The 18,751-nt window shown below is 39.0% G+C and overlaps 1 protein-coding gene across 1 annotated transcript in view; it reads right to left on the bottom strand.

The window, feature by feature from the left end:
* Positions 1–18,751, bottom strand: part of LOC122447237 (ATP-binding cassette sub-family C member 4-like) — a 118,114-nt gene that overhangs the window by 28,597 nt on the left and 70,766 nt on the right. Inside the window, 5 exon segments of the mRNA XM_043477773.1 lie at positions 2,580–2,690; positions 3,870–3,989; positions 5,465–5,615; positions 9,866–9,945; positions 16,945–17,091. Of these exon segments, the coding sequence (XP_043333708.1) occupies positions 2,580–2,690; positions 3,870–3,989; positions 5,465–5,615; positions 9,866–9,945; positions 16,945–17,091 (609 nt within the window).

The following is an 18,751-nucleotide window of genomic DNA, read 5'->3' as shown; positions in this document are numbered from 1 at the left end:
GTTGTATATCTATACTATATGTAATAGTTGACATCCACTAATCCCAAGCTCCCAATCCATCCCTCCCCTATAGCAACCATAAGTCTGTCCTCTATGTCTGTGAGTCTGTTTCTGTTTCACAGGTAAGTTCATTTGAGTCTTATTTTAGATTCCACATATAAGTGATGGGCTTCCCTGGTGCCTCAGTGGTAAAGAATCCTCCTGCCAATGCAAGAGACTTGGGTTCTATCCCTGGGTTGGGAAGATCCCCTGGAGAAGGAAATGGCAACCCACTCCAGTATTCTTGCCTAGGAAATCCCATGGACAGATGAGTCTGATGGGCTACAGTCCACGGGTCACAGAAGAGTTGAACGTGACTGAGTGACTAAACAACAACAACCACATATAAGTGATACCATGTGTTATTTCTATTTTACTTCACTTAGTATGACAATCTCTAGGTTCATCCATGTTACTGCAAATTGCATTACTTCATTCTTTTTTATGTCCATTGTATATATGTATCACATCTTCTTTATCCATTCATCTGTTGATGGACATTTACATGGCTTCCATGTCTTGGTTATTATGAATAGTGCTCTTATGATGCAGCAGGGTGCATACATCTTTTTGAATAATAGTTTTGTCCAGGTATATACCCAGGAGTGGGACTGCTGGATCATATGGCAACTTTATTAGTTTTTTGAGGAAACTCCATACTGTTTTCCATAGTGGCTGCACCAATTTACATTCCCATAAACAGTGTAGGAAGGCTTCCTTTTCCACACACCTTTCCATCATTTGTTATCTGTAAGACTTCTTAACAATGGCCATTCTGACTGGTATGGCATGGGGTCTCATTATAGTTTTAATTTGCATTTCTCTAATAATTAGCAATGTTGAGCACACACACACACATTTGCTTGTGCCTGTTGGCCATCAGTATGTTCTTTAGAAAAATGTCTATTTAGGTCTTTTGCACATTTTTCAACTGGGCTTTTGTTGTTGTTGTTACTGAGTTGTATAAGGCGTTTGCCTATTTTGGAAGTTAAGCCCTTGTCGGTCACATTATTTGCATATATTTCCTCCCAGTCTGTAGGTTGTCTTTTTGTTTTGTTTATGGTTTCCTTTTTGGTGCAGAAGCTTGTAAGTTTGATGAGGTTCCACTTATTTTTATTTCTATTGCCTTGGGAGACTGACTTAAGAAAACATTGGTATGACTTACATCATGGAATGTTTCACCTGTGTTCTCTTCTAGGAGTTTTATAGTGTCATATCTTATGTTTAAGTCTTTAAGGCATTTTGAGTTTACTTTTGTGTATGGTGTGAGGGTGTGTTCTAACTTCATTGATTTACATGCAGCTGGCCAACTTTTCCAACACAGCTTGCAGAAGAGAGAAGTCAGTCTTGTTCTTAACTCCAAGCCTTCTGTCACTATACCCTTCTGTCACTATACCAGAAAAAGTCCTTTATAATATTTAAATCACCTGCATATAGTGATAGTATTACTTATACTTTTACTATCTATTGATTGAGACCATACAATGTTTCCATACAATGGAAACAAACAAACCAGAAACCCCGCTATGAATCCAGAAAGACTATTAAATGAGTTTATTAATCCCAACAGGATTGAGGTACACTTGACAGCATTATACAAGTGAGAGATAATGTCATCACTCAAACTTTGGTCATTATGGTTTCAAGAACCATCATCTAATTTTACTTTCTACATCCAATGCAGCTATAGGCAGAAACCACAGAAAACAAGGCAATGGATTCAAAGAGTCACTGCTTGAAAATATAAAATACTACTCTCATTGTTCTTTTATTAAAGATTGTGATTAAGTGTTGTTGTTTAGTTGCTAAGTCATGTCCAACTCTTTGTGACCCCATGGACTGTAGCCTGCCAGGCTCCTCTGTTCATGGAACTTCCCAGGCAAGAATACTAGAATGGGTTGCCATTTCCTTCTCCAGGGGATCTTCCCAACCCAGAGATCAAACCTATGTCTCTTGCACTGACAGGCAGATTCTTTACCACTGAGTCACCTGGCAAGCCCCAAATTTTTTATTTATTTTGGCTCTTCCAGGTCTAAGTTGCGACATGTGGAATCAGTGTTGTTAATATGGAATAATTACAGATGGTGAATTTATGCCACATATGTCAACATCTGTACATCTGGTATCCAAACAGTGGTGAAGACATTGTTCTTTCATATAAAGAATCTTTATCACCCCAGTGCATCAGGCACCTGCAACCAAGAGATCAGAGAAGCCTTAAAGCTAAAACCTAAAGCCCGAGGGTGGACAAAATGCTTAATTGTAAACTTGGCTGTCTCCTCCCAACTACAGAAGTCTGCTTGCTACAGCTATGTAGAACTTAACTCATCCAAGAAGAATAAAGGGGCTCATCAAGACTCAAATGACTCCTTTATATGGGTCAAACTGTGGAATCACATGTTGCAAATGCTTTAGTACAATTCATTAGAACCAAATGGTTTATGGTATTAGATAAAGTGGCAAGAGTTAAATTTAATAACTGTTAATACACCTAGAAATTATAATCATACCACAAATATGGTATATGTATCTGTACTTACGTTCTTCCAGAATCAGGGCCCCAAAGGCAACAATGATGACCAAGAAGGCACAGACAATATCCAGCCACATGGCAAAACATTGGGACATGGTCAAAAGCATGAACCAGCTCTCTGGATTTATGAACCATGATAAGCATAATAAATAAATGGGGGAAAAAAAACATGTTAGCTGCTTTGAATGAGTCAGTCAAGCTATAGAAGATTTTTATACAATGCAGTAGATCAGCCAAGTGACACACGCATATAACTTGAGATTCCAGAAAGCTAGGTTTTGACATCAGACAATATATAGGACACATACACAGGAATCAGTCCAGGTGCTTTATGGGAAGCATCCATTGAAAATGTGAACCTACAGGTTAGAAACAGAAATGTGATCCTAGTAAAGAAGATGGAGAAATGGTGTCATTGGTGCATTTCTTGCTGCGCTGGGTGTCAGAGTGAGACTCATCCTCTCATAAAGTCAACCGTCCCCAGATCCGTGATAGAATGTGCAGCTCATACACTTGTTTCCAGCACTGTCTGCACTTACTAGACATGTTTACTCTGAGGAGCCGGTATCTAAATGGCCATGAGTTAACAGGATCTACATGTGGCTTTCAAAGTGCCATTTTATTTTCAAAATACAATAAAGATTGGAAAGATGGGTCTGAGTTTTACAGACTTAGAGCACATTCTGAAATTTCTACCCAGAAAAAAAAAATTCACTGATATAAAGTATAATACACATCAAGTGGGTGGGAAATCAGGAAATTATTTTCCTTAATTATATCTGCTGCCCTGAATGTTCTGAAAAGAGAGTCAGCACACTACAGCAGGGGTGGGGGGCAGGGGAGGGTGGGGGGTGGCAAGAACAGCCCACCACTTGCTTTTATAAATAAAGTTTTATTGGAGCACCATCACGGCCATTTGCTGATGTATTATTTTTGCCTACTTTGGTGCTACAATAGCAAAGTTGAGCAGTTGCAATATGGCACACAAAGCCTACCATGTTTACTATTTGGCTCTCCGAAAAAAATGTTTGTTGACTCCCACCCTAAAGGGACAAAGCCATAGGACATGGTGACGGTTGGATAATACAAGCCAGTTAGGAGAGAAGCGGGGTGTGACGGGGAGAGGGGAGCACAGAGGGGATGCTGAGAGGAGGGGTGGGGGAAGCGGGTGTGCAGGGAGGGAACCTGAGGCTCACACAGAGAGAGGCGCTGGCCAGCAAGACCACCTGAGAGGGGGGTCAGGACTCTGAAGGGAGCACATCCCATCCTTTGAAATCATTTCCAGAAACTTACAGACCTGAGTGCAAGTCCTGGCACGTCTCAAACAGTTTCTGAAACTTTTGTTCGGCTTTGTAGGCCTGGATGGTCCGGAGTCCCTGGAGAGAAGATGCTAAGTGGGAAAATATTGGGCTTTGTTCTGTGGAAGCAGAGACAAACAACATAGATAGTCAGGGAGACTGGATGTGAGGAAACCCACCACCTCCCATGTTCTTTTGTTGTGTGTCCTGCCAAAGGGCACATCCGGCGCTTCCGGGAGGGCTGCCTGGGGGAGGAGGGATGATGCCCTTTCTGGAGTTGATCTTCCACGTGACCCTCAAGCTCCTGCTCACACCAACCTTCACTTTAACAACCTGGAAATGAAAGATTCTCTTTGAACCTATCTTTGACTAAATTAAAATTGTAGCTAGTTTTAGATAAATAAATTAGATTTTTCTACTTAGTAGATACAGACAACCATGGGAAACAGTATACTTCTCTTCTTGGTGTGGTTTCTAGAAAATTAAGTTTGCATTAATTTGCAGTCACTATCCATAGTCAAGGTTTCAGATACAAACATCTTTCCTTACTTTTTTACAATCATCCTCATTCCTTTTTTTTAAATCTTCTCTCCTTATGATTTTATGTTAATAATGAGTGACTATATCTGTGCATTAACAATAAGATAAGCACTAGATAATTTCATCCTCTGAGATTACCTGTAGGATAGAATGAGTGATTGAAAGTCGCTCAGTCGTGTCTGACTCTTTGCGACCCCATGGACTATACAATCCATAGAATTCTCTAGACCAGAATACTGGAGTGGGTAGCCTTTTCCTTCTCGTGGGGATCTTCCTAACCCAGGGATCAAACCCAGGTATGATTAACTATAAATCGTGTTCCCCATCATTCTAAAACTAGGAATGTGAATGGAGTAATAGACTAAATGGGTACTGAATAGATCCCCTTCCTTTGTTCTCTCAAGGTGGTTATTTGCAGCATTCATTTATGTGAAAAGCCTTGGGGAAGGGGGCCACAGTGTGGCAACACCCCAAGTAATGGTGATGATAAAGAGCAAATCTGAAAATAACAGGGCTTATCTTTTCAAAACACTTAACAACTGCAACTTATTTGCCATCTTTGGAGTATGTGAGAGAATGTATTTTCCAAATGTATCACCTCTGACATTATGAATATATTTCCTGATGCCTCTTTTCCTTTTCCTAATCTTTTTCTTTCCTTGTCATTTCTAGTAACTCTGGGGGAAGAAAAATTCCCTATTTTCCTTCTACATTAATTGCAACATAACATTTTATGTTTAGAAAAATGTTTACTGAGTGGCTGCTATGTCAGGGAGTGTGCCATGAGCTAGACAGAAGTGGCCCCTGTCCTCATGGCGCTCACATTCGCTCTTCTTGTGCTGAAATGCAAAAGCTGCGGGTGACCCCCCCACCAGCTCCACTTGCTTTAAGGGCCACACTGACTCACAAGGGCTATAATATGCAAATACCTAACGTTGATCTAGGGAGAAATTCCAGAAGATAGCGTCTGCAGGATGTCAGGGGTCTGGGTAATTACGGCATAAATGGAAGCCAGCCTGCACTGCCTCCCCAGCCTGAGAGCCCCGGTACTCACTTGCACATTCCAGGCGTTTGACATCTCCTGATGTATTTAGGAAATAGAGCTGAAGCAGGAAGAAAACAATGCCAAGGAGAGCCAGGGGTATCGCAGTCCAAGGAATCATAGCCACCATCACAATCACCATGCCAATCACAAGTAGAAACGTCTGAAATAGTGAAGACAGACACGGAGGCCTCCTTATGAAAGATTCTTTTCAAAGATAAACTTTAATAGATTGCTCTGTTAGGATTAAACTCCTTTCCTCGAAAGATGTGTTGGAATGGCAGGGAAAGCTTTCCTATCCAAAGGAAAAAGAATTATAGGTGCTCATTACAATATTTATTGCATGTGTCCAACACTATCATAAGAACTTCAAGGCATTAGCTCTTTTGATACTCTCAGTAACCCTAGGAGGCAGGCATTACTTTTTATTTTGGCCATGCCATGAATCTGGCGGGATCTCAGTTCCCTGACCAGGGATTGAACATGGGCCACAGCAGTGAAACAAATCAATCCTAGCAATCCTCACCACTAGACACCAGAGAACTCCCCTAGGCAGTACTATCTTTAACAAATGAGAATATTTGAGACTCAGAGGGTAGTTGTTGAATCCCAAACTATCAGGAGTCAGTAGGTGTTACTGATACTAAACAGATGAGCAAGAAGATATCACAGATGAGGAATCCAGAAACCTCAGCTGTACACGCAGGGATAAGGAAGTGGTTAATTACAAATTCTAAGCCCAGTAAAAGGGGGAAAAATGGAAATGTCGACCTTTGGAAATGAGAATTCCACTTTCTTGGTTTTCCATCCCTAGTTAATATTTACTGAGTGCTGACTGTGTACAGAGCTTCACATGTATGAACTCAATAATCCTTACAATAGCCCTATAAAGTAATAGTGTTATCTCATTTTACAGACTGAGACACTGAGGCACAAGAAGAGGAAAAGCAACTTGATGGAGACTGGAGACTGCAAAGCCTAAGTCATGGAGCCTGAGAGGTCATGCCTTGAGCCATTATGACATATTTAGGCTTGTTTCCAACATACAGCTAAGTAACATTAAGCTAAGTACTTAAAATGTCCATTTCAAAGGTAAGTGATTATTATAACAGCAGATAACATTTACCAGGTGTTTGCATGTGGTAAGAGTTCCACAAACATTTCACTTAATTATCACCTCACCCCACAAGGTGATTTTATATTGGGAAATGATCTTGGTCCAAAAAAGCAGCAAGTAGACTAGAAACCCAAGTCCTTGGCTGACTCAATGATTTAAGTATCTTTAGCAAGAAAAGTATAATATGATGGTGGAAAGCTTCAGGCAAGAATGCAATCAACACTTAGCATCTGCCTGTTATGAAAGTGGAGTGAACAGTGGAGATGTGAAGACTCACATGGCCTGGACCAAGGCCTCTGAAGGTTACAGACCTTAGTTGGATACAAATCCGTGATGGTTTGCACAAGGCCCAGAGTGCTATGGAAACACAGGGAAGAATATGTGAACACTTAGAGGATTCTAAGAAGACACTTCAGAAATGAATTTCACAGGCTGGTTTCTCTGTCAATATGAAGGCTTGCTTAAGCTTCTGATCTTTCTCCTAAGATGCTTCCCTCTCTCTGGGCAATCTTATCACCTTCACAGATTTAACTACCACCTGCTCAGTGAAGAATATGCAGGTGCCCTGCTCATCCTAGACTCTTATTTCATTATCTGCAGTATGCCTTGAGGTCCTAAGCGCCAAGATAATTGAATTAAAACTGACAGAGCTGGGATTGGAAATCAGCAAGACTAAAATTTTCTCTCATGACTGAGAATGTTTTATACTTGAAATCAGGTAGCATCTCTCCCTGTCCCTCTTAAAAAACATTCAAAAATATGTGATGGATTTGGATTTATGAGGGCTAATTAACCATGTGCTAAGCACACAGTGGGTCAGTCAGCTATGGAAACTCAACCTTGGCTTAGTTTGCAGCAGCAAACAAAGAGAACTCTTCACAAAATTTTAATGTAATTAATAACCACTGTCAAAATAGGATACTGCTTTAGTGAGAAATTGCTTCTGGGGATAAATTATATACCTAAACTTGTCAGGAAGCATTTAACAAGAGGCTTGCTGTGTGCTATTTGGGATCTGTCAGGAACCCTCTGGCCCTTATTAATTCCTGAATATTCAGGAATTAAGAGGAGAGGCATGCCTTTCCCTGGGGCTGAGGAATCCAGGCATTTCTCATTATAGTGATAAGTACCCTCTTCCTTTTTATGAGCCATACGGTAAAAGGTGATTGTTTGCAACTCTCTCTTTGATAGGGATCATCTTATGTTTTGTAAATCTGGAATTTTAATCTTTATCTTTGCTGAGAATAACTATCTTGTAAGACAGTATATATGTGCACGCCATGTTGATTAAAACACCTTTGCTCCATCAGAGCTTTGGTCCCTGTGTCTGTCTGTCTTTTTTTTTTTTTTCTATCTCTATCTATTTCTGGCTGATTCGCTGGAGTGCGGAAGTTGGCTGCGTAACCCAGGGAATGTTAGCCTCTTTCCTTCTTTCACTCTCTCATTGTCGACTCCGGACCATCAGGTTCCGGTCCATTAAAGGACCAACATAAACCCACATGACACATTTAGAAAATAAACTTGCAGAGGAGAAAACAATCAGATATCTGTGCAGTAAAAGCACTCTGCCTCCAAGTCTCAACTTAGTTCACATTAGTAAACAGGAGAAAACTTTGCCCACAGGCTATGTGGTCTGCAGTCAGATAATCATTGCTGCATGTTTTCTATGTGCAACTTTTGATAAATGCATTTCATTTCCACAATTAATACTTGGAAACGAAAAAGTCCCCACAAGCTTAATCACTGAAAAGTAAAAAGAATTAAGCAACAGGAGAAACATCCCACGTGAGCAACAGCACTGAATGAGATGAGAGCTGAAGTGACCCCAAATCATTCTTTAGAACCTCAAGTTCACAGACAAAACAAAGGCAGTGTAATCATCTTTTGAAAGGAAAGAGTTCTCTGTAGGATGCACTCTTTGTCTTAATCTTAAACCGGATTCCCCTGTATTCTATGTATCTTTGGGCTTAGCACAACCTGCAGGTCTTTCAGTCACACAATGTGCTGTGCTTAGTCACTCAGTTGTGTCCAGCTCTTTGTGACCCCATGGACTGTAGCCCACCAGGCTCTTTTGTCCATGAGGATTCTCAAGGCAAGACTACCAGAGGGGTTTGCCATTCCCTCCTCCAGGAGATCTTCCCAACTCATGGATCAAACCCAGGCCTGCTTTATTGCAGGTGGATTCTTTACCATCTGAGCCACCAGGGAAGCCCTGATCACACAATACCTTGCTTAATGTGTTGATTCTTTCCATGGATCACAGTGGAAATGAAGAATGATTAATTGAAGGATAACTTGATCTCTTCCCTAGCTTCCCCTTCACTAATTTGTGAACAAGATAGCATCTGAAGAAAGAGCATGAGAAGTCGACAAACCTGCACACAGTGGGGGACGTTGATGACTCTGACCTCCATCTCCCTGATCACCTGTAATTACTTCCTTTTTTCCCTTTAAAAACTTTCATGGTTGAGCAGACTCTTCAGAGGTAGTTTTTGGGGGACACTGAGTCCACCATCTCCCCATCTCCCAATTGCTGGCATTCGGGTTAAAGGCAATTATTCTTCCTACTAACATTTATGAGTACTGATCTTGTAAGCAGTGAGCAGTGGGACCTGGTTTGATAACATCTGGATAGAAGATATTTCTGTAGGGTTGTTTGTTTGCTTAAATACCTTAAGTTACAGCACTCAACATGTGAAAAGTTACCTACAAAAACAAAATTTCTGAGATGACTTTGATCCCATGCTCAAATTATTGGCTTAGATGCACTTGCCTTTAAAGGCTTTGTATCTTCAACAACTCCTCTCTACTGTCCTGGTAAAGGTATTATTTTCACCGTATTATTACATATCTTTCTAAGTAATTACACCTGGCTTTATTCAAAACAAAACAAAAAAGTTGCAGTAAATATGTGTCCTTTGTGGTAATAGAATGCATAATTTAGCTCATCTAAGCTATCTCTCTATGAGAGGTGCTTGTTTCTGTTACGAAATGTGCTCACAGTAAAGGGAATCCACCCCAGACACCTGGAAGGCAGAGGTAGAACCACTTGACCAGCATGTCGCGCTGCTTCAGACCAACCTTGACATAACTGTGTAGCCACTCCTGCCCCAGGAGTTACTAATGTTAACTCAGCCTCCCAATCACAACCACCCCTTTCTCTCACAACCATGATCTTTACTGAAGGTAACAAGCACATTGCCAGACTGAAGCCCACCCTTAGCCAGTGTGAAAAGGCCTTGAAAAACAGCACTTTACTATTCCCTGTGAGAGCTCTGACAGGACTGCTTTGTTACCTGAATTAAATCTTGAAATGTCAGGGGCAGTAAGTCATCCATACGCCCGATGTCTTTGCAGAAACGATTTAAAATTCTTCCTGAAAGAACAGGATATGAGAAATTACTCATTTCCCCAGTCACGCCCTTTAAGAGACAGAATTCATGAACAAATCAAAACAATATTTTTAAAGTACATATATATATATATATTTAATATATTACAGAGTCATATGAAATATGCCAAGTCTGTGGTAAAGAAAGAGAAAATAGGATGATACTTAGAGAAATAAAAATACCAAATGACTGCTGGTGGGGAATTGAAATTGAGGCATTATTTTTTAAAAGAATTGGTGGGGGGACTCTTGTGGCAGTATCAAGAAAGGTTGGTGGATTTGAGGAAGTTTCCTCCTTTATGTCCATCCCACCTGAGATACCTACCAAGTGACAAACTGGTAAACAACTACAAAATACTTAAGTTAATCCCAATTGTTACACTAATTTTGCTGATACTTTTTAAATAAATATAGTTACAAACTCTCCAATATTTTTTTTCCTTAAAAAGTTTATAGCACCTTACATTTTGAAAAATTATGGATTCCTGCCATTTCCAAGTTGTAAGCTTACTACAGGGGTAATAAATTGTTATTTTTAGAGGTACAGCAGGTGGGACAAACACAGACTCATGCTTAAGCATCCAAGAAGACCAGAAGGATGTAGGCAGGAAAACAGAAATTTTTTATTTTTTTTTTAGGAAAACAGAAATATTTCTTAATGACTAAAAGATAATTTATCATCATTGATTTTATTTCCCTTCTCAGAATCCATGAAAACAATATATCCTAAAGACTGCACGTTTGGAAGATTGTCACTGAGCAGGATCTCTGATAAAAGCCATGGAGCATGTCCACTGGAAAATGCCCATATGCATTGTTTTATGATTTGGGGGGATTCTTAAATCATGAACCACAAGAACTGGGGTGTCCATGAGAGACGTGGACCAGGTGAGAAATGCTGATTCTGGGGGAACAGGACACCACCTGTCACTTGACTCCTCCTGTCACAGGAATGCACTCCTAAAAAGTACATGCACTTTGTCTCCAAGAGGGGCATTTTTCCTGGCGCAGTGCACCTCGAATGCCCTTCAGGGCAAAATGCAGTCTGTAGCTCCTATCTTTGGGAGAATTATAACTGCGAAAATTTGAAACCTCTGTCATGCAGCAGATCTCTGAAACATTAGATGGTATATGGAAACTACTATCACAAAAATCCTCTGACGTTTTACAAACTATTTTTGGTTTTCTTTTTCATTAAATATTTATAAGCGAGTTCTACAGGATGACAGAATCATTGCATTTCATAGCTTCAGGTCTTTCAGACATGATTGAGGCTGAATGCAAGACTCAGGACGAGTAGATGCTCCCTGCCTAACACACACAGCTACCTGACAGCCAGGTGTTCATTGAGTAAGTGCTGTCTTCACTCAGGTCTGTCTACCCAAAACTACGCATTTCTTCACCTTCCTCAATGCCATTATATATCCCAAATGGTAAGTTACAACATTTACATGGTTAGTTTACTAATGCTAATTGGGCAGTATTTATAGGAGAGTTGTATTTATTCTGTTGCATTTGTTATACCTTTAACAGCTTTAAAAATATAATCTATAGTTTATAAGAACTGACCAGGAATCTCATTTTTATCCCAGGTTGCTTTAACCATATTTTGCATAATAGGAAGTTTTAAAGTATCAGATTGTCCGTGTGTTAGAAATGCAGAAAGACTGCCTGGATTTAACCGGACTGAACAAGCCACAGAATGTCTCTAAAAACATCCTGTAATAAAATTTGAAGCCTTGACAATCTAAAACTGCCTTAGGTCAACTTTAATTTTCACTTGTGACATTTTTCATTTTGCACACTTTTTGAAAAAGCTGAATACATAGGCATTCTACATTTTGACCCGTTATAACCTTTTTTTAAAAATATAGTAAGTTCCTGCTACTCTTAAAAAGTACATCCACTTCCCTGGAATAATTCCAATGTTCCTTTTAAATAGAACTTATAACTTTATAAAATTTCCAGCTGTCTATTACACAATAGGCCTGTAAGAAACTTTTGCTTTATCATTTTCAAGCAAAAAGTAAACCAGATGTTTGGTGCTTATATGCAAAATTAAGCTCTCCCTGTGAAACCAAATTAAAATGAACTCATGAGTGAAGCAAAGCCCTGATGAAAACAGAAACAAAGACAAAACAAGCAAACAAACATAAAACATACTGTGGCTTTTTTGTGGCTTATTGGTCTTAGTCATTTGTCCACTTTTCCTTGCATCTGGGAAATCACACACATCGTTTCCCATTCCCAATTGTTCTATAAAATTTATAATATTAATTTGGATTTTATAGAAGAAAAAGACCAAAAAGTCCATAACGTTTCACCAGGTCACTTAATCAAAAAATCAGTTAATGCCAGGTATTTGCTATGCATTTCTTTAAATGCTTTACATGTATTAATTCTCCTCATTCTCACACACAAAAATGTTGAGAATATTATTGTACTATAATCTCTACTCTACAGAAAGAGTTGAGGTCAACAGAGGTTAAACTTGACAAAGGTCTGTCTCTCGGTGGCTGGGATGGGACTCACATTCAGAAGAGCTGACTCCAAAGTCTGTTTTCTTTACCAAGGGTCACATGGATCCCACATGACATAGTGGTTCAAAACCACTATTGAAAAATAAAAACCATTCAATTTAGTCTGGGTAAAGTCTAGAGTCATTTTTATTTGCTGCTTAATTTTCAAACTTTAAATTTCACAACTCTTTAATAGAATCTATTGATAGGGATCTTATTCCAGTGTGACAGTCTAATTCAAAAGGAGCCTTTCTCTCACACACACACACACCACTCTGAATCAGTGCTGCTTAAGATAACTGTGCTTCTGTCAAGAGGATCTTGACTGTGCCAGTGAAGTGACTGGCACAGCTATTACAAAGCTCTGTTCTAGCAGAACTGAGACATTGGAAAATCTCCGCCTTCATCCCAACTCCATGTCCATTAATAGATTTTAAATGTATACAGATGACAAGCAATGTTTTGTCTCTTATCTGACATCAAATTTTAAAAAAATGGACATAACAATTAAGGGAAGAGAAAACATGAGGTATATTTTCAAAAATACTCAATGTTTATCCAAAATCTGTAAGGTACTCATTTTAGTACCTAAGACTTCAAACCTTAATCTCATCTAGAAAGCAGTCATTGGATACAGCAAGAATCAAGAGAAGACATACCTGAAAACCAGGCCAATTAAGCATGAAACTCCTACAGTTGCTTTGTGAAGGGAGATGGGAGTGGTTAGAAAATTTGGCACCAAAAGAAATTAAACCTCCTTCAGTTTTAAGCATTTCCCATTGTAGGAGTGAAATCTACTCACTGGGTCTAAAACATTGGACAATTTGTTAATAGAACTAGCTGATCTTGTAAGATAAACCACTAATTGTCTAGGTTACACAGGTGCTGCCTTTTATACCTTTTGTTAATCTGACTATTTGTCTCACAAGTATTTACTTAATCTTAAATCAAGGAAAAACAGTTTTCTAGTAACACTGATGACTCATCATTTTGAAATAGGTATTTATTTTCCTTCCATTCACAGGGCTATGTCAAGACTAACATTTAAAAATTGGCATTCCTCCCTTTTACCTCTTAAGGGCCTGTAGTTTATAAAGTAAAACAATTAGGTATCAAATATTTGACCCTCCTAAGATTCATCTTCAATGCACATTAAATCCCAGGGAAATGTATTAGGTGTTGGCAATTTTGTCTCCTTTATTGACAGACAGCAGAATTTTGGCAATTTTATTTCTTTGACTGACAGAAAACAGAACTTGGAAGCTTGATTGACAGACAACAGAACTTTATGGTTCCATGAAACAGCTTCCAGTGAACAAATATATGTGGTTTTCTCTTCATGACATCACATACCAGAAACAAAGTCCACCCTAAATTATGTATTACAAATTATACTTTTGAAAATAAAAGATAGGAAAGAGTTCAATTTAATCTACCACTAAATGAGTAGGTAATTGATTGACCCCAAACCTTTTGGGCAAACTAGGCTTATCTTTGTGGTACTTATTTGGGCTTGAATTTTCTTGAAGGAATGAAGTCCTGCTAATAGATATAGGAGGGGGAAGCAAGATAAACATTAGTGTGCTGGCTGCTTTAACAACAGTGAACTTGAAGATTTAAACTTGGTCCCAAATTCTTGAATAATAAATGAATTAAGTGTCTATAGCAAAAACCACTACAATATTGTAAAGTAATTAGCCTCTAACTAAGAAAAATAAATGGAACAAAAAAAAAAAGAAGCCTATAGGTCTTGAACATGAAGAACCTGGCTAACTGTGGTCATGAGACCTCAGAAGCTGAGATAACAGAAATTCAGTTCCTTTTAATGCTCCCATCTTTACAAGTGTAGTTTTCACATTAACAGGCAAAGTGGAGCAACTTCACAGCCATAATAGCATGGGCTCCTCCAGTCACTTCCTTGTTCTAACTTCCTAATACGATGAGATCTGTGTGGGCCACTGCATCTTACCATCCTGTGCTCCTCACAGTTCCTGAACCAAAAACAACATGCACTGAATAAATCTACACAAGACGTTGCTCTCAACATTCTTACTTAATCTTCACCACACTCTTGTAAAACAGGAAGAGCAGCATCTCCATTTCACAGGAGATAAAGTTCCTAGACATCATGTCACCATTGTCACTAAGGCTCATTAGGCACCAACCATGTGCTAAGCACTGTGAATGTATTAACTAACTTGGCACAGTGGTAAAGAATCTGACTGCCAATGCAGGAGATGCAAGAGATGCAGGTTTGATCCCTGGGTCAGAAAGATGCCCTGGAGTCAGAAATGGCAACCCATCCCAGTATTCTTGCCTAGAAAATTCCATGGACAGAGGAGCCTGGTGGGCTATAGTTCATGGGGTCGCAAAGAGTTGCACACGACTAAGTGACTGAGCACAACAATGCCCACAACATTAAGATCAGTTAGGTGTGAATAGACTCCTCATTTTACAGATAAGAAAACCAAGAAACAGAGAATTGAAGTTACAAACACGTATATAATAACTATCAGCAACTAGCACCAGTACTGAACCCAGGCATTTGGCTCCAGAGTCCACACTTTTTCTTTTCCCCATTTACTTTTTTATTAGTTGGAGGCTAATTATTTTACAATATTGTAGTGGTTTTTGTCATACATTGACATGAATCAGCCATGGATTTAATGAGATAGATGAAACTGGAGCCCATTATACAGAGTGAAGTAAGCCAGAAAGATAAAGACCAATACAGTATACTAACACATATATATGGAATTTAGAAAGATGGTAACAATAACCCTATATCCAAAACAGAAAAAGAGACACAGATGTACAGAGAGTCCACACTTTTAAATCAAGGCAGACAACATCCTGCCTTGAGATCTGCCTGCCCAATAGTGTCCACCTTTTTAGGCCTACAGTCCTGTGGCTAGCTGATGACTAGGCCAAGGCTACTTCTGTCCGACCTCCAGCCCACCTCCCTTAACAGGCCCTGTCAATTATTACTTGCATAAACAAAGCCACCTGAGCCTCACAAAAAATCTAACCAACTAGATAAAGTGGGCATGTGCACTGATGAACTAACACCTCAAAGAAACCCAGTATGGAGGCTACCTTCCAAAATAGGATAGGTGAAAAAAACAGAGTGGAGACATCAACCACCGGGAAACCTGCAGGGACACTCATATTGAGAAACTTACTACTGAGCATCCACCTGCTATATACCACAAAGCCTCTTCTTACATGTCACCAAAATCCACTCTAAAACTATAGGGTTAATTTCATTGACAAGGATATATACATTTCATCAATCTTCTAATTAATTTATCATTGCCATTTTAGGTAAACCTCAAAGTGTCAGCACATGCCAGAAGTGCTGTGATTCCAGAAATGGATGGGAAATGAAAGAAAGAAACACACAGCCTGTCTCATGGAGAGAAACTCCTTGTAAGAAGGTCCTTCTTAAAGAATAACTTAGCTTGTGGGCTGTGCTTAGTCACTCAGTCGTGTCTGACTCTTTGCGACCCCATGGACTGCAGCCCACTGGGCTCCTCTGTCCATGGGGATTCTCCAGGCAAGAATACTGAAGTGTGTTGCCATGCCCTCCTCCAGGGGATCTTCCCAAATGAGGGTTCGAACCCAGGTCTCCCACATTGCAGGTGGATTCTTTATCATCTGAGCCACCAGGGACGCTTAACACCACGTAACACAGCCAACATTTTATTTTTTTTTTTTAATTTTTTAATTAGAGGAAAATTGTTCCACAATGTTGTACTGGTTTCTGTCATACAACAATATGAGTTAGCCATATTATACATATATCTCCTTCCTCTGGAGCCTCCCTCCCCTCTCCCCATTCCACCCCTCTAGGTTATCACAAAGTTCCAGGTTGGGCTCCTAGTGGTCTATATCAATTTCCCACCAGCTGTCTATTTTACACATGATAGTGTATCTGTGTCAGTGCTACTCTCCTTCCCCTGCTGTGTCCAGAAGTCCATTTTCTACATCTGAGCCTCCACTCCTTTCCTGCAAATAGGTTCATCAGTACCATTTTTCTAGATTCCATATATATGCATTAATATACAATATTTGTTTTTATCATTCTTTCTTATTTCACTCTGTATTGACAGGCTATAGGTTCATCCACCTCACAACCACTAACTCAAGTAGTCAACAACATTGAAATACATTTCCATCAAATGTATGGTGTTTTGTATGCCAGGCAACAAATGGGTTCCTAAATCATCCTGCAAAGTGAACATTTATTTTTCACAAGCGCAACTTGGAATAAAAGCTTATATGCTTCCATATTCAGATTTTCTCTGGTAGGAGGGAAAATATCAGTTTTTTATAGAAAATGGATCAATACACACAGTGATTTTCTTCCAAGCATCTCCCCCATTTTCAAACATAAGCTATAATAAGGCACCAAATGGGTTTGTTAACAACCATTTCTACTGAGAAAACTTGGTGTCTGACTTACCTATTGAGTTTCTATCGAAGAACAATACCAGAGATCTCAAAATGGACTCTACCATTTTGCTGTGCAAAGTTTGTGAAGAATTAACAAGGATGTGGAATAACAACAGAGATCTTGTGATGCCGAAAAGGATGGTAAATACATTTAAACCTGAAATAAAGAAACATCACTCAGCACAAGATCTCTTCTTTTTCCTCAATGATCCTAAAGCACAGCAAACACTTTATAAGTGAGTTATGTATTTTATTCTGTAAATACAATTTATGTATAAATTCATATACAATATAGAGTAAATTTATACATATAATAGATTCTATAAGAGTTTAATACAATCACAAGATACATTTATAAAGAATTTAAAAATCACTATGTCCCTCATAGTTAAATAGAAACCACATGGGGAAAACATTCAGTGTAAGCTACAATTTCAGGCTTTCCTAATTCAATTACATGTTCTAATAAAACTGAGAAGAAAGAAAATGATAAAATGCAGTCATCTTTCCTTCTCTGAATATCAAATCTTACTATTTACAACATGTCCCACAATTTAAAAGTGAGGTATGTCTTGGTACCAAACAAAAATTGACTTTAAGGCAATAAATAGTAGACTGAATAATGTACAAAATGAATATGTGATCTGAAAGGTAGATTACTGGAAATCACCCAATCAGAACAGCAGACAGATAGACAAATGAAAAAATAAATAAATAAATAAAAATGAATGCAATATAAGAGACCTATTTGATAACATAAAGCATGCTAATCTAGGCATAATAGAAATTCCTGAAGGAGAAGAAAGAGAAAAAAAAAGGATTAAAATGTATTTGAAGAAACTATGGCAGAAAACGTTCCAAATCTAAAGAAGGAAACAGATATGCCAGTACAGAAGCAGAGGGTCCCAAACGAGATGAGCGTGAACAGACCTAAACCAAGACATATAATAAAATGGCATAATTAAAATGGCAAAAGTTAAAGAGAAGATTCAAAGGCAGCAAGAGAAAAACAAAAGTTAATTACAAAGGAATCCCACCCACACCACGCCCCCAGTGGGGCCAAGGCTATTAGCTGTTATTTCTACAGAAAAGTTGCAGGTAAGAAGGGAATGGCAAGATATATTCAAGGTCCCGAAAGGGAAAAAAAAATCTGCAACCTAGCATGCTCTATCCAGCAAGATGAGCATTTAGAATAGAATGAGAGGTAAATGTTCTCAGACAAGCAAAAACCAAAAGAATACAGCAACACTAAACCTGTTCTAAAGGATACACTAAAAGTGACAGTGAAAGTTGCTCAGTCATGTCCAACTCTTTGTGATCCTGTGGACTATAGTCCACGGAATTCTCCAGACCAGAATACTGGAGTGGGTAGCCTTTCCCTTCTCCAGGAGATCTTCCCAACCTAGGGATTGAACCCAGATCTCCCGCATTGCAGGCAGATTCTTTACCAGCTGTGTCAAAGGGAAGTCCAAGAATACTGGAGTGAGTAGCCTATCCCTTCTCCAGTGAATCTTCCAAACTCAGGAATTGAATCAGGGTCTCCTGCATTGTGGGCAGATTCTTTACCAACTGAGTTATCAGGGAAGCCTCCCACCATATACTAAAAGATCTTCTCTAAATAGAAAAGAAGCAAGAATCCATGGGGAAGAGAATATCACAGTTGGACAGTAAACCACTTACATAAGCCAACACACAGATTAAAAATGTTTTTCTGTGAAAGTGATAATAACCACAATGAACAGCAAAAGGATAAACATTAAGATGTATGAGGCACATCAAAATCATAAAATGGGACAGGAGAGTAAGAAAACGCAGAT

The sequence above is a fragment of the Cervus canadensis genome, chromosome 9, assembly GCF_019320065.1.
Source record: "Cervus canadensis isolate Bull #8, Minnesota chromosome 9, ASM1932006v1, whole genome shotgun sequence".
NCBI classification, from domain to species: Eukaryota; Metazoa; Chordata; class Mammalia; order Artiodactyla; family Cervidae; genus Cervus; species Cervus canadensis.
This window is presented reverse-complemented; position numbering and strand designations above follow the sequence as displayed.